This window comes from Chaetura pelagica, unplaced genomic scaffold (assembly GCF_000747805.2).
Source record: "Chaetura pelagica isolate M959 unplaced genomic scaffold, ChaPel_1.0 scaffold271, whole genome shotgun sequence".
Lineage (NCBI taxonomy): Eukaryota > Metazoa > Chordata > Aves > Apodiformes > Apodidae > Chaetura > Chaetura pelagica.
Genome location: NW_009952106.1, coordinates 226,337 through 240,275, shown reverse-complemented (window position 1 = coordinate 240,275; position 13,939 = coordinate 226,337). Strand labels below are relative to the sequence as shown.

The 13,939-nt window shown below is 40.1% G+C and overlaps 1 protein-coding gene across 1 annotated transcript; it reads right to left on the bottom strand.

Annotated features, from left to right (window-relative positions):
- Nucleotides 1-3,226: 3,226 nt before the first annotated feature.
- Nucleotides 3,227-12,336, bottom strand: LOC104396160 (potassium channel subfamily K member 16-like). Its single transcript, XM_010005978.1, has 5 exons — nucleotides 12,124-12,336; nucleotides 8,039-8,153; nucleotides 7,336-7,502; nucleotides 4,784-4,949; nucleotides 3,227-3,450 (listed from the first exon to the last, which is right to left on the bottom strand). Exons 1-5 carry the CDS (start codon nucleotides 12,334-12,336, stop codon nucleotides 3,227-3,229), a joined length of 885 nt encoding a protein of 294 aa, XP_010004280.1.
- Nucleotides 12,337-13,939: the final 1,603 nt, after the last annotated feature.

Here is a 13,939-nt window from a genome sequence, read left to right as displayed (position 1 = left end):
AACTACAAGCAAGACTAGAAACTCAGGACATTGAGGATATGCTTGCTAGAAGGAATCTGGGGGGGAAGAGAAGAGATCAAGATTCACAACACTTCTTCACAGAATCATAGAATATTTTAATAGCTGATTTTCTCAAGTGTTGTCAGAAACGTCAGTTGTGTGTCAGCCTTCTCTTTATGTACCCAGAGAGCATGGCTCAACTATTTGCAGATGGTATTTTGGTGTTGTCTGGAAGGTACCAATGTATCTGAGGATGAGAATGGGCTTGCTGAGTAGGCTTAAAGAGCGAGTGCAAGCCTGGAAGGACTTCTGCTTCTTGTTCTGCTCTGGACTGCAAGTAGGAGCTGCTCAGGACACTGTGCTACTTTTCCACATGAGCACTGCCTGTGCCATTGCTACTGCCCTAGGCTGCAGAGCTCCATTCAGAGGCTTCAGAAGTTCTGTTTTCCATATATCTGAGCCGAGCATCCTGTTCCAGGTCGTGTGATTCTGTGCAGAATTGCAGCACTGGTAAAATGGATCATTAAAAGAGCAGAAGAGTCCCTTTTGTGCACTCCTCTGACTCCTAGTAACCTCTGTGATTGTACAGTTCTCCCACATTTTTCTTAGCTGGTCAGTTGTTACTTGTTGACTACCTTTTTGTTAGAGGAAGGGTACCAGAAAGCACTTGATCCACCCATGCTCAAGAACTGGGCCTGTGCTTCCAGTATGTATCTCTAGGTAACTGATTACAGATGTGCATGACCCTTAAGATCTTTTCAGGATCTTGAAAAACTGACAAAGTGAGCAAGAAATTTCTATCACTTGTGTAACCTGGGAGAGGTCATCAGCATCTTTTTCTTTTCTGTTCCAACATGGCCACACGCTTGATTTAAGTGCTCTTTTTGAGTCTTCCAGCAGGCAGCTTGAGAACAGCTGCAGCTACTCTCAGCCTTACTAAAAGCAGCAGTAGCTAAAAATTCAGTAGATAGTCTCACCACACTGCTACTTTGTGCAAGCAGTATCAGGCACAGGAGCACTTTTCTGGACTGCAGTAAAAGCAATCCAAACTCCCTGTTGTCAGAGGTCAATTAAGAATGACTTTAACAAACACTTTGTCAGTAAGTGGTGCATGAATGCTTTCTATCTCTGATAAACCCCATTATCATTTTTTATGACATGCAGCGTGGTGTAAAACGCTGCACAGGATCACCTTTAGACTAGTGCATGTTTTGTGGCTGGCTGTGACTAGATAAAGTAAGGAAGGTGTGGAAAAAGGCAAGGTAAAGGGAACAGGCCAGATACAAAAGTCAGTCAAACTTTAGTTTTGTCTTTCACACAAACAGGCCTAAGATGTCTTGTAGTGTTGACACAAGGCAGGTACAGAGTAGAGTGGTGGTGATGATGTTAGCAAGTGCATATGCAAACATTGTGTCTGGAGAATAGAGCATACTGGAAAAGTTTTCTGTGAGATTTGTAAAGATACAAAAAGCCAGACAGGAGCAAGTTGGCTGTTCTCAGTGAAATAGGCTACAAAGAAAGCCATTGCAAAAATTTATGGGAATAGCTAAGGGCTAAACTGAGGAGATAAAATCTGTGAGGTAGGTAGTGCTACATCATGAGATAAATCTTACATGGGATAAGCGTTTGAAAAGTTAATTTTGAAATGAGTTGAATAAACCATAGGTGGCATTCTTTTATGCCAGCATTTCAGATTTGAGCAGCCACACTGTACAATGCCAGGAGTTGGCAACTAGCAAAGAAAACACCAAGTCAGGTGTAAGAATAAGCATCTGTTGTGATGCTCCTCAAATGTAAAAATCTAGCCCAGAAAGTACGTGGGAACAGATCTGTGACCTACACATGTCTCTGCATGTTTTATGGACACTTCCTCAAAAAGAAGTATCAAAGCAGCTGCTGAAAGGCTGACATTTGATGTTACTGTAACTTGTCAGCCATAGGTGAGCTTGGGGCTAGTCTACATCTGCATGTCCAGTCATATTTCTCTTGCAATTTACATTAAAGTTCTACTTATAAATGAGTTTAAAGATTAATTGACGCTTAGTAAGAGTTACAAACATACTGAATAAATTACATTGAGCACATAATTACAAGTACACCCATGAAGTGTGTTAGTGATGGTTATAAACAATCTAGTATGGGACTTAATGGATGGATAATTATTTTATAAAATCTCCATAGTTTAATACAGAGTATGACTACAGCTTTGTATCTCATTCACTAGCCTGTTATAAGGTGCTTATATGTCCTTCTTTGACTTTTCTGCTTCTTTGGAGGTGGCTGCTCCTACTTTTGACTTACAGTAACTGTGATAAAATCAAACTCCCTGTTTCTCACAGGTGACACTATATGCATGAGTGAGGATCAGATTTAACACCAGAGCCTATCACCAGCCTTGTTTAGAGGTAAATGGACAGGATCATCTCTGGGTTGTGCATAATAGCTGTTCAGCAAACTGACCCAAAGCACATGCCAGACTAATGTGTGTGGTCTGGCTGGGAATAAGGAAGTCTGCTTGCATTTAGATTTAGTTTAAAGTGCTGTTTTCAAGTGCTGTGAAGTGAACTGCGATAAGGATAAGGACCTGCTTTGAGTTGTTGGTTCACTCTGAATGAATTGTAATAGTCCAGGCAGTGCTGGATAGACATATGGTTTCTGCACAATTTAAGAGAGGAGCATTCTAGCCCAGGAACTAACTAAATGTTATCGTTTTGTATGAAAGCTGCTAATTTCAGACAATATCAAATTAATGTTAATTGGATGGATGTAATTAAGCAGGTGGTCATTACTGTCGATATTCCTCTGTGGTTTTGTTTGTCTGATTGGAAATGAAGAAAGGTTTCTGTACCTGACTTTTTCCACTTGAGATTCACAGTGACATGACTTCTCATTGGAGCTGGAAGGCAGTCACTCGGGATTTTTTGAAAATGAGTAACCATATGAACTGAATTCCACTGGAGAAAGAGAAAGGATAATAATTGATTACTTCAGGGGAAGTTGCCCAGTAAAATGAATCCTGGGGCAGCTGCTTTACCATGCATGTTACTTCTTTGGAGGTTTTAATTGGCTGATGCCTACACAGCATATGGAAATGTCAATGTATCTGAAACATTTCTTCCTTAGGAAACAGTCCACAACCTGTGCTTTAGTCTGTTATGCACAGGATTTCTTAATGTGAGATAGAGATGAAAGATGCACTTTCAAAACTGCTTTCTGTGTACCTTGCTCAGCTAGGGATGTGGATTCTAGGCTGCTCAGGTTCATCTTCCAATTTGGTGGTGGCTCCTTCTGCCAAGCTTAATTCAGGCTTGTGCCACTTTAGCTGAAGGAATTTTTCCATCAAGTCAGCTCCCACGTTGAAGACCAGAGCCAGCCAAGCCAAGCCAAAAACAATCCAAATCGCTGTTAGGCTCCTGTACACTGGGATATAGTGCTTCTTGGGGTTTGTGCCTAAAAAATCCAGGAAACTTTGCATATTAATATTGACAGCATCAATCTGCCAGACAACATACATAATCATACACCCTCTCCACCATCTACAAAAATGGATGTTTAACAAGTTTGTTGTGATCTATGAGCATTCTTTTTTCTGTTTTTTATTGTTTGTTTGTTTGTTTTGGGTTTTGCTTTTTTTTTTTTCCTTTTTTCTCTTTGCATGCCAACTCTCAGCTTAAGGTTAGCACAGTTGGCATAAGATCTCTGAAGCCAAGGCTACATAATAAAAATAACAATATCCAATGTTAATCAGGGATGCACAAAATCAAGTGTTCCTACCCACCAACAAAGAAAAAAGTAATCTTGGAAACCTCATGCTGAATCAATATTAGTAATGCTTTCCTGAAGAGACACAAGAGATTTCAGATGATTTAGAAAGATATGGTTTGCTACCTCAGTGATACAATGATTATTTTTTGCTGATATGCCTCAGTAACTAGAATTCAAAATCACCTGGAGAATACTATGTGGGAAATGAGCCAATTGACATAAATGGTTATGGGAATCCTAATCTCCAGTTTGATACTTCCACAGCATGGACAATTTATGCTGCTGATCCAGGCACAGGACAGCAATGTAACCACCCATTTAGTTTCTGTCCTCCAGATCATCATGAAAGTCCACAGCACCCAGATTCAGCATGGGATGGATTTTTATTCCTTTTGGGACAGAGTTACAACCTCTAGGAAAGGAGAGCTCCTACTCCTGAAGTATCACCCCCTAGTGCTTTTAACAAATAAACACACTATACAGCATCTGTTAAGAGCATTTGTACAAATAAGTGAGTGGAAAGATAGCTCCTCACATCTCTACTGCCATGTCTCATCCTAGATCTCTAAAGACTATGTAATCTTACTGGATTTGTTTTCTTTCACAGGCATCCCTGGATTGTCAGTAATATGGTCCCTGTTGTAAATACTGATCATTTCATATTTGACATGATTTATTATTGGGAATGACAAATCACTGTTAGTAGGTGGTAGTTCAAGGGCTTAATACTGACAAAGAGCACCTGCCACTCATGGATCAGACTTGTACCAGCTTGGACATAGTCACTGTTGAGCAGGTGTTCAGTGGCACATCTGAAATGAGTTTGGTGACTGTCACCTTAGCTGCCAAGATAAAAATGCCCATGTTGTATAATACATTAGCTCATTATTACCAGCCTGGCTCAGCTTGCCCTTGTACCAGATCTATAGTGTAATGGATACCTTTGCTTTCTGTATTTAGCTTTATAGTAGAGTAACTAAGTTCAAAAAAGCTCCATCCAGTTCACTTTCTTTATTACCTACTACATAGTCCCCAAATCCAATGGTGCTCAAGGTGATGAAGGTGAAGTAAAAGCCTTCTCCATAGCTCCAGCCTTCTACGTAACTGAAAACCAATGGTGGGAACACTAAGAAAAGCAAGGTCCCAGTGGTCAGGAAGATGGCCACTGCCAGTGTTTGAACCACCTGTAAGAGAAAAAGAATGTGGCAGCTAAACAGCACTGAGTAGTTGTTTAGTAGAAACTGCTGGGTCTGTTTTGTTCTTGAATCACAAACCCAATTCAGCTGGGAGCAATGGCCAAAAAAGAAGGGATAAACCAATACTTCCATGCACTGCAAGCTGACCTCATTGTTTACCCTGCACGTAGATACTGTACCTAATAATGAATCAGAAAAAATCTCAAAGTTAGGGAAAAAAAGAGGATTTTCCCAAACTTTTTGCAATGAGTTTTGAAGTATGCTCAAGTCATATTTTCAAACTTATCATGGTGACTGTAGGAATTAAGTATTCACAATTTCAATTCAAGTGAAGATGTTCTCGTAATCAATTGGCTCCTGTTTGTGAGGAAAATCACCAAGTATTGTATAACTCGTTACACAAAGATTGGCAAGAACAAGTTGGAGTTTTTCTTCACCATGATTGCTTTACCATGACTGCTTCCACAGATTTATTTGGCTTGCAAGAGCTCAGTCAAAAATATGTTTGGATTAAATCTAAGTCAAGTCAGTTTGCCTGCTTTTATTTTTAATTTTGAAGCACTCAGAGCAGAACTGTTTTCTGTGAGCATAGGGCAGATCTGTGGCTCTCAGTACAAACATCTGCCTTCTGGGAGATATATTACAGCATATGTGGCTGCAACAGGCAAGTACACAGAATGGTCAGTAGATGGGTCAAAATGAGATTTTAGGAGTTTAGGACTGTGGATCAGGAACTCATGGATTTCCAGGGAACACACACTCTGGTGATGCAATCAAACCAGCGTGTGACTTTCTATGCATGTGCCTGTTGTGACTGGATGAAAAGCCAAATGGCTGCTTATCTAGGTGTCCCTTGCCTTTCCTTTCTCTCTCTCTCTCTCTCTCTCATTCTCACGCTCGCTCTCTCTCTTTCTGTCTTTCTGTGTATTATTTCACACATAAAATGGTCTACTGAGCTTGACAAACTTGGCATAAGCCTATTGGATGACTTTGACAAATCAGTTCTATGTTATATACCATGTCTCTCCAGCTCTATAATGATACTTACCTCATTTGTAAACCACTTTGAGAATTACTGTAGTTGATATCTGTTCTCATTTAGTTCATTCCAGAAGTGTGATAGCATTTAGTTATATAATGAAGTTTGCATAAAAGTTTATACTGAAATGCAGAATGTTATTTTTCAACCTTGGCTTTTAAGAACTTTCTGGTACAAAGCTATAATGTAGGGGATAGTAAGTCAAGAATGAAGACTGACTGATTAATTTTCCAAAGCATGACTAATTGTGTTTAAAAGGAGGTGAACCAAATCCCTGGAAGAGGCTTGTCAAACTGAACAAGCAGATACAGCTCCAAAGCTCTGCCTGATCATAGGAGTTCTGCCAAAAATGATATGTTAATTCAGGAGTGGAAAAAATAAATAAATTATATAGATATAGATATATAGATATCACATCCCTGAGGTGTTGTTAGAAATCTCAGGAAAGATGCAGCAATAGTAGCATGAAAATCCTCCTGGTGGTAGAGCTGCATGTATCTTGGTAACAGACATAGGTTATGCAGCTGAAGAACTTACTGCTTATATAAACCAAATCTGCATTTGACAGTACCTTTATAGCCTTCCCAAAATGCAGTGACTCAGAGATTTTACAAAAGAAAAAGAGAAAAAAAACTTGTGCCAGAACTCTGAAACATGTCAAGGTATCTAACATATCTAATCTCCCTTGTCAATTCATTGAACCTTTACTCAGAAACATGCTCTAACTTTGTTATAAAAGATCGTAATTAATTGTCTATTATCAGTGCTTCCCTTATTCCAATACATCTGGACTAGTTCAATGACTCACCAATAAACTATAACTAAGCAGAAGGAGTATTTATTTGTATTTCAAGAAAAGAAAAGGAAGAAAATGCTAAATTGCTGGCACAATCAAGGAAGGTAATTCTAGCCAAATCAGCAGGCCAATGAAAATAAGTTGTCTTTGCACAGTGTAGAGCTAGATTCTTGAGAGAGGCTAGCACAGGTTAGATAATAAGAGCTTGATTCAGCAATGCATGTGTGTGCATGTATTCTGCTAAGGTCACCAGAGCTTAAGGACCCTGCTCAAAATTGAGGCCACGCTTCCCTAGCAGTTTTGCCAAGTCAGGTTTTAAAAAGGCAAATCTAGAGTCCCTCAAGCAAAAGCAAATTGCTTTACAGCTACTGTAGATAAATACATTGTATCAGTTTTCTGATATAGAAGGCCATGTAATTGCTGTGGTTCAGAAAACTGTAGGCACACACAAGGAAACCCAATCTAGCAGCAGCAGTACCTGTTTGAGAACTTTAACTAGTTTTAAAATAACAGAAATAAATAATGGACTGACACTGTACCTGGGCACGGCCTGGCTTTTGCACCCATCTTTCCAGGGTAATCAGATGAGCATTGAGGCCTTTCCCCAACTGATTAAGGAAAGCCAAGTTGAGGGGCACACCAAATAAAGCATAAAACACACAGAAGATCTGTCCTGCCACTGTGCTGGGGGACAGGTTACCATAACCTGGAAAAAAAGAATAAAACAGCTATATGAAAAAGCTTTACAGTCAGGCTGCAGGCCATCATGGGAAAGTCCTAAGCTTAGAAGCTAAACTCTGTCAAGCTTCAGGGACCTGTGGAACTCTGATTTTCTGTAATTAAATCTGCTTACAAATTGCCACAGTTGACGATGGAGCCCTGTGCATTCATTAATAATACAAACTTTAACACAGAAAATATTACTCTTAAAGAGTTTTGCATTTTTCTATATGTCTCTGATTTTGTGGTGAGTGCAACTGAGTGATTCAAAGCAACATTAGGATGTTCTGTGCATGTACAAAATGATACTGCATGCACCAAGCAGTCACTCAGCTTTTTCTGCAGGTATAATATGTTTGATACACAAGAATAAGAGGGATATTTGGAAACCGATAGAAAACTGTAACCCATAGTGGTCAAGACTGTCTTACAGATGTACTATGTTCACCACTTACACATTTCTGGGGGCTTTACAGCACAGCTGGAAGAGCCCCCAATATATAAGGGAAGAGAGGACCTCACCTATAGTGGTGACAACAGTTCCTGCAAAAAAGAAGGAGTTGCTGAAGTCCCAGTTACTGGGATTGGTAGAGTTTCCTTCTGGATTGACCCCTTTTTCCCATGCTTCCATGAGGACCTGGGGCAGAAGAGGTCAAAGAAGCATAGATTAGCAACCCATTAGACAAAATGTCATAAAAAAAAAAATAAATTGATACTGCTTTTCATCTTGAGCAAGCAGAGCAATAAACAGTGTAGATAACACTGTAGAGTTTTACTAAAATGGCCTTGGCCTTGGATATTTCCATGAACTGAGTTGGCTGTGAACTTGAACTCATCACTGGAGAACTGGCCATTGAAGTAAGACAGGCTCCATAACTAGCTGCAGGTTAAGGGGAAAGGAGCAAGAGACCCTGAAGTGATCAAACTGGGAAAAGAATGTGAAGTTATGCCATAAAAAATGAAGACAGTTCCTCTTCTCTCCTTCCCTAGTCCAGACACCTCGTTCCAGTCTTTAACCTGGGCATGCATAAATGTATGGTTGTGTCTGTGAGGAGGGGCACAGGAAACATGCTCATTTTTGTTTCCTCCAGGAAAGCAGTAGTGAGGATGATTAACTATTCTTGGCTATGACTTCCTAATACTTTTCAATGAATATTTGGCTTCTCCTAGTCTAAAAGGCTAATGAAACATTCTATGCTATTCCAAATAGCTCTTACCAAATGACCAAAACTACTATTTGCAAAATAAACACTGCTCCTATTTAGGTATCAAGTATCTTATTAACTGCCTTAGTGAAGACTGGGTTTCTTTACTCTCCCTAAGGATTTCTCAGAAGGAGACTAGTTACCCTCTGCTCCGTGACTGGAGTTTCAAGATTTGCCTTTTTTGTTGCATTCCAATTTCAAGGTCCAGGTCACAGCCTTCATCATTTTTCCAAATGCCTGAAGGAATTACTTGTACATCTCTTCTATAAACTTCTGTATGATGCAACATCATCCAACAGCAGGATCCAACAGGAAATCCAGCTTTAGATGGTTCCAGAAGTACGAGACCAAAGAAGATACTCTTTCTTGATTCAGATGTTGATCACTGCCAGAAGGATTGCTTATCTGATGAACATACAAGGTATCTGATTTTGCATAGGTTCTGCAATATTAGCTGATCTGTGCTGGTGGTTTGAGTACCCTAAGTTTAATAGCTAATGTTATTCCTTCAGTAAAAAATCCTACAGCATTGGTTAAGCCCATCAGATAGGGCTGCTAGGCATAGTCACATGTGATCTCATGACTGAAGTATTAGTGGAGTTTCTTTTCAATATTACAAAGAACTTTGCATTATCCATTAAATCCTGTTCTTAGAATGGGAGGGATTACCTACGTTTTATTTGCTGGCTGGGAGGAACACACAGAAACTACTGAGGTTTGAGTCTTTTGAAATGTCTAAAATAGCCACAGGTTTAATTCATCCCTGTAAGGAACAACTGTCCTTACAGTTGGGAGTTACTGTTCTTAAGGACAGTGCAACTGTCCTTACAGTTGCATTGTCCTTACAATGGGAGATTAAAGCAAATGCTGAATGTTGAACACTTCAGATGGTCTGACAAGGCCAGTTTCTTGGTATTATTGTTGCTTTAAAGTAAAACCCCATGAAAGAAATGGCAACCTGGTACCCAGGACAACTGTTCAAAAACACAAACAGGTTCATGTGGGACACTTATAATTGCTCCTAGTTCCTTTCCATCTATACCTCAAGTAACAGTTGAATCTGCAGTGTGAACAGGGCAGCTGTTGGATAGTTGGTGAACTTTGACTGATGCCTTTGGGAGCAGAAGTAACCAGTGAGTAAAAGCAATGTGCTAGAATTTACATTATGAGTATGAAGCTTCCATAAGGCTATAGTAGGTTGTGAGGGGATTAAAACTACCTGCCCTTTCTTCTCTTATTCCCCTGCCAATACACATCGCAGCCACTTGTGGTCATAGACAAGGATTTGGTCTTCTTGGTCTACATTTATCCATTCATCTGAGGCTGAAAACGTACAGATGTAATCAAAATGGGGGCTTAAAAAAAGTACTTCCTTAATCAACGAGTCTGCTTCTCAGTTATGATGTCACAATGGCATAATTCCCTGACCAAAGTGTGTTTAGCAGAGACACATTAGATCAGAGTTTGGATTTGCACTTTCCCAAAGACTCAGGCAGTTCAGCTTAGGAGCTGCAGCTCAGAGCCACCTCTCAGCTAGAGAGTTTTAGCCAAGCAGAGCCAATACAGTTTATGGACAGGGAATTACAAGAATTGGCTTAATGCACCATCAAGTCAAAAGTTAATGAATTATAAGTGGTAACTCTATTAATATTGATAATGGGTATGCAAAATAATCCTGGGTTGATTCTCAGATTCCAGGATTTAAGTTTCAAGAACTGGCAATAAGACAAGACACCTTGTCAGCTGCACAGACTGAATCTTGTGGCTGTTTCACCACAGCCTGAATACTGTGACTTTTCAGACTGAAACTTCTGACATCCTGAACAGGCCTCCTTAACCATGTCATTAAAACATTCAGAGAGATGGTTACTTCCCTACATTAGTTTTAGAGTTAGAGATTTAATGTGGGAAGACTTCTATTCTGTGCTATTAGTAAGAGCTGGACAAATTTCTTACGCAGTCTTCTAAATGACAGGTGAGTCAGAGTGCACCCACACTCACATTCACCTTGAGAACTACCAAGTCTGACTTTGAAGCACTGTAGATGATAACTTGGTGCCCTCAGCTGGTTTTGTCTGGAACAGCTTACCAGTGAAATTGTGTCTGATTCAGCAGAGAAGCAGCACAATGTGATTCACTGAGTGGCATGGCAGTCCTAAGGAAGCTCCACTGGAGCCAGAGAGAGGAGAACTTGAGCATGTGTGAACCCTCCATAAGGTTTCTAGGGTACCAGAGATTTAACTAAAGTTTTCAATCCCATGAAGTATCCCAGTTTAGTTTAGAATGAGAATCAAGGTTTTCTCCTCTCCAATTACTAACACAGAGATGAGGGGAAGACAGGTAATATCACCAACTGGTGAGGCTGAAAAAAACCAGACAAGTTTTTAGGCATGTAACTTCTTGAAATCTCTAATCATTTACTGGCCAATGCCAAATGTTCCACCAGAAATATATCACAGTGTCAGTAATCAGAACATTGTCCTTTTAGATAGAGGTTCTGGTAGCTTCTCTTCCCTTTCTTTTTAAGCCTGTAGATGGCTTAAATCCATTTACAGAATCTGGGCTTTTTGTTGATTTAAAGCATATGCCTTTGTGGAAGTCCTCTCACTTGGACAGTAAAAACTTGCATCATTTTTAGAGTTTAGGTTTAATGACGTGGTAGAAAGAGATCAAACTGTTTAGGCACTCAGCTCTGCAACGAAATTAATTATGAGCACAAAGAAAGTGATAGTTCACGGATGTTTGTCCAGTTCCTGCAATACTAGGATATGTCTATAACAATACCAAGAAAGGTCTAGTAATTTATCTCCATCCAGTTCTGAAGAATAGATTAAAATGTAATTGAAAATGTCATTAATTGACAACCCATATTGAACAAGAGCCCTTTATCTCTTACAAAAAGTGATACATAAAACAGTCCATGATGGTTGACTTTATGTTTTCTTTAGAGGCCTGGAAGTGCAGAACTACCTTCAAAGGCAGCAGCTAATTTCTAGTACAAAAGAAGGGCAGAATTTGTGCAAGTTTGGGCTGTAGAGCCTTGGAAGGGTAGCCTACTTCTTATAGGTATGATTCTTGTTTTTTGTCCCCATGCATAATTTCCATGTAATTAATGAAAACCTGAAAAACAAGAAGTCAAAACTATTCCAAGGTAGCATAAAAGTGCATCAGCAGATTAGCAGGTTTTGGGAGTTCATGACTGGGAAAAATAAAGAAGTGCAATAGATTGAAATGAAGTACATTAATGGACTTGAGTAAACCTCTGCCTTTGTCCTCTTGTTCAGTTAGTCCTTTAATGTCATGGACAGCAGATCAATCTATGACACGTTTGGCCACAACAGTGTAATTTCTTCTAAGCAAAACAATGCTTAAGCCAAAATAATGGGAACCTATTTCTCTTACCTGAACAAACTGCTCCAGGGCTTGCCTGTCCAAGCATGTGTAGTTCTGCAGGAACTTGAGCTTTTCCAGCTGGAACTGGTCCCGAAAGTGGGTCTCTGCCTGCTTCTCCAGCAGCTGGAACACCATAGCACCCAGCAGGAGGTAAAAGAGATACCCCAGTACCAGGAGTGGAGTCCAGCTGATCTGCTGGTTAGGAATGGTGAGGAGGGGCATGCTGCTGCTCTGCTGCTGCCAGTCCCTGCTCAGTACTTAAAAGGTCACTGTCCCAAGATGTGTGCTATCCAGGAATCACACACCCATATTCCCAGCTACCACTCTGGAGAATTTTTTAACGGAACATTCAGGTATCAGGCCTATACAAAATGAGACTAGCAGAAAAATTTTATCCCTCCACATTATGTCTCTATCCAAAATAAAGGGAGAGCATATCTGGCTTAATAAGAATGTGAATTATAATTTTTTCTCCTACCAATACGTTTACCCAAAGATCTCAATCAAATGAATGAAGCCTGACAAAAGCCCTCTGTGACTGCTGTTATTTTCCAGGCTGGGAAGCTGAAGTAAAACTGTGGTTGAATGACTCACCCAGGGTGATAGGAATATAGAGTCACAGAGAGACTCTTAGAGTTTTGACAAGTAAAACCTCACTATAAACACTAGACTTGTGTACAAGAAGAACACATAAACTCTCTAATTACAGCAGACTCTCCAGAGCAAAGAAGAGTATGGAGCTGAGGAAATGGAAAAGTCAACAGCTGCCATCTATACCATACAAACATTGCTGGCATCAGTGAAAGCAGCATGATGAGACTCATAAACATCCTGAATTCAGCCTGGTCACACGACAGACCTTCTCTTTCTTTTCTCACCCTAGGAAGATCAGTCCCCTTGCTGCCCGGCCTGCTGCTCCTGAATTCTTTGTCAGATGACACCACCCCTTAGTCCATAGAGAAAGAACCACTCATGCCTTCTGCTTTCAGTCTCTGTATTGCCCTTTTAATCCAAATGCATAAGTGGGAAGGAGGGCTTAGGGTTAATCATTAGCTAAAAAAGTATCAGAGATTCACTCATGGGAGCCTTAATGTTTATCATGCACTAGAAATAAGCTGGGCTTGCATATTTTTTGTGTAGGAAGAGCTTTATGGCTATTGTCATCTATGCCACACTGCTTCTGAAAGAAAACACACACACCCACACACAGAACAAGGTGACCATGTGGCTAGGGCTGCAATTTTGTTATTAAATTCTTTTCCAATTAAAATGTTCTGAATACAGATATTCCTCCTTTGTTTAGTATTCAGATTGTTTTTCACCCACCTTCAAACAAGTGGTAGTGTTCAGTGTAAAAGACTGAAAATATGGTTTCATTCACACCTGCAGCTGGGAAAACTCCTGTACTTGCCATTCAAACTGTGCTCCTAGCCTAGGGCCAGCCATCTCCCACCAGAAGAGGATGACTAACTGGCAACAGGCCACTTGTCACTCTGAAAAGTGAAAAGTATTGTGGAGATCTCCCAGAATAACAACTTGCGCTTTATCTGGGACCACTCTGTTACTGTGACTGAGGGATAGAAAGAATTCAGTAGAGAAATGCAACGTGCAAGGACTCAGAGCCTTAGTGCTCTGGTGTTTCATTTCATCTGAAGCGAAACATTTGGGAGATAGAAGCTACAACTGCATTGATATTACTGAACACTGCAATAACATTGTAAACCAAACTGATCTAAAGCAACTGAGATGTCCAGCTTATCACTGATGGAAGGCCTTCTCTTGGTCTGTGCTAAGGATGACAATTACTTTCAGAGTATTTAATAAG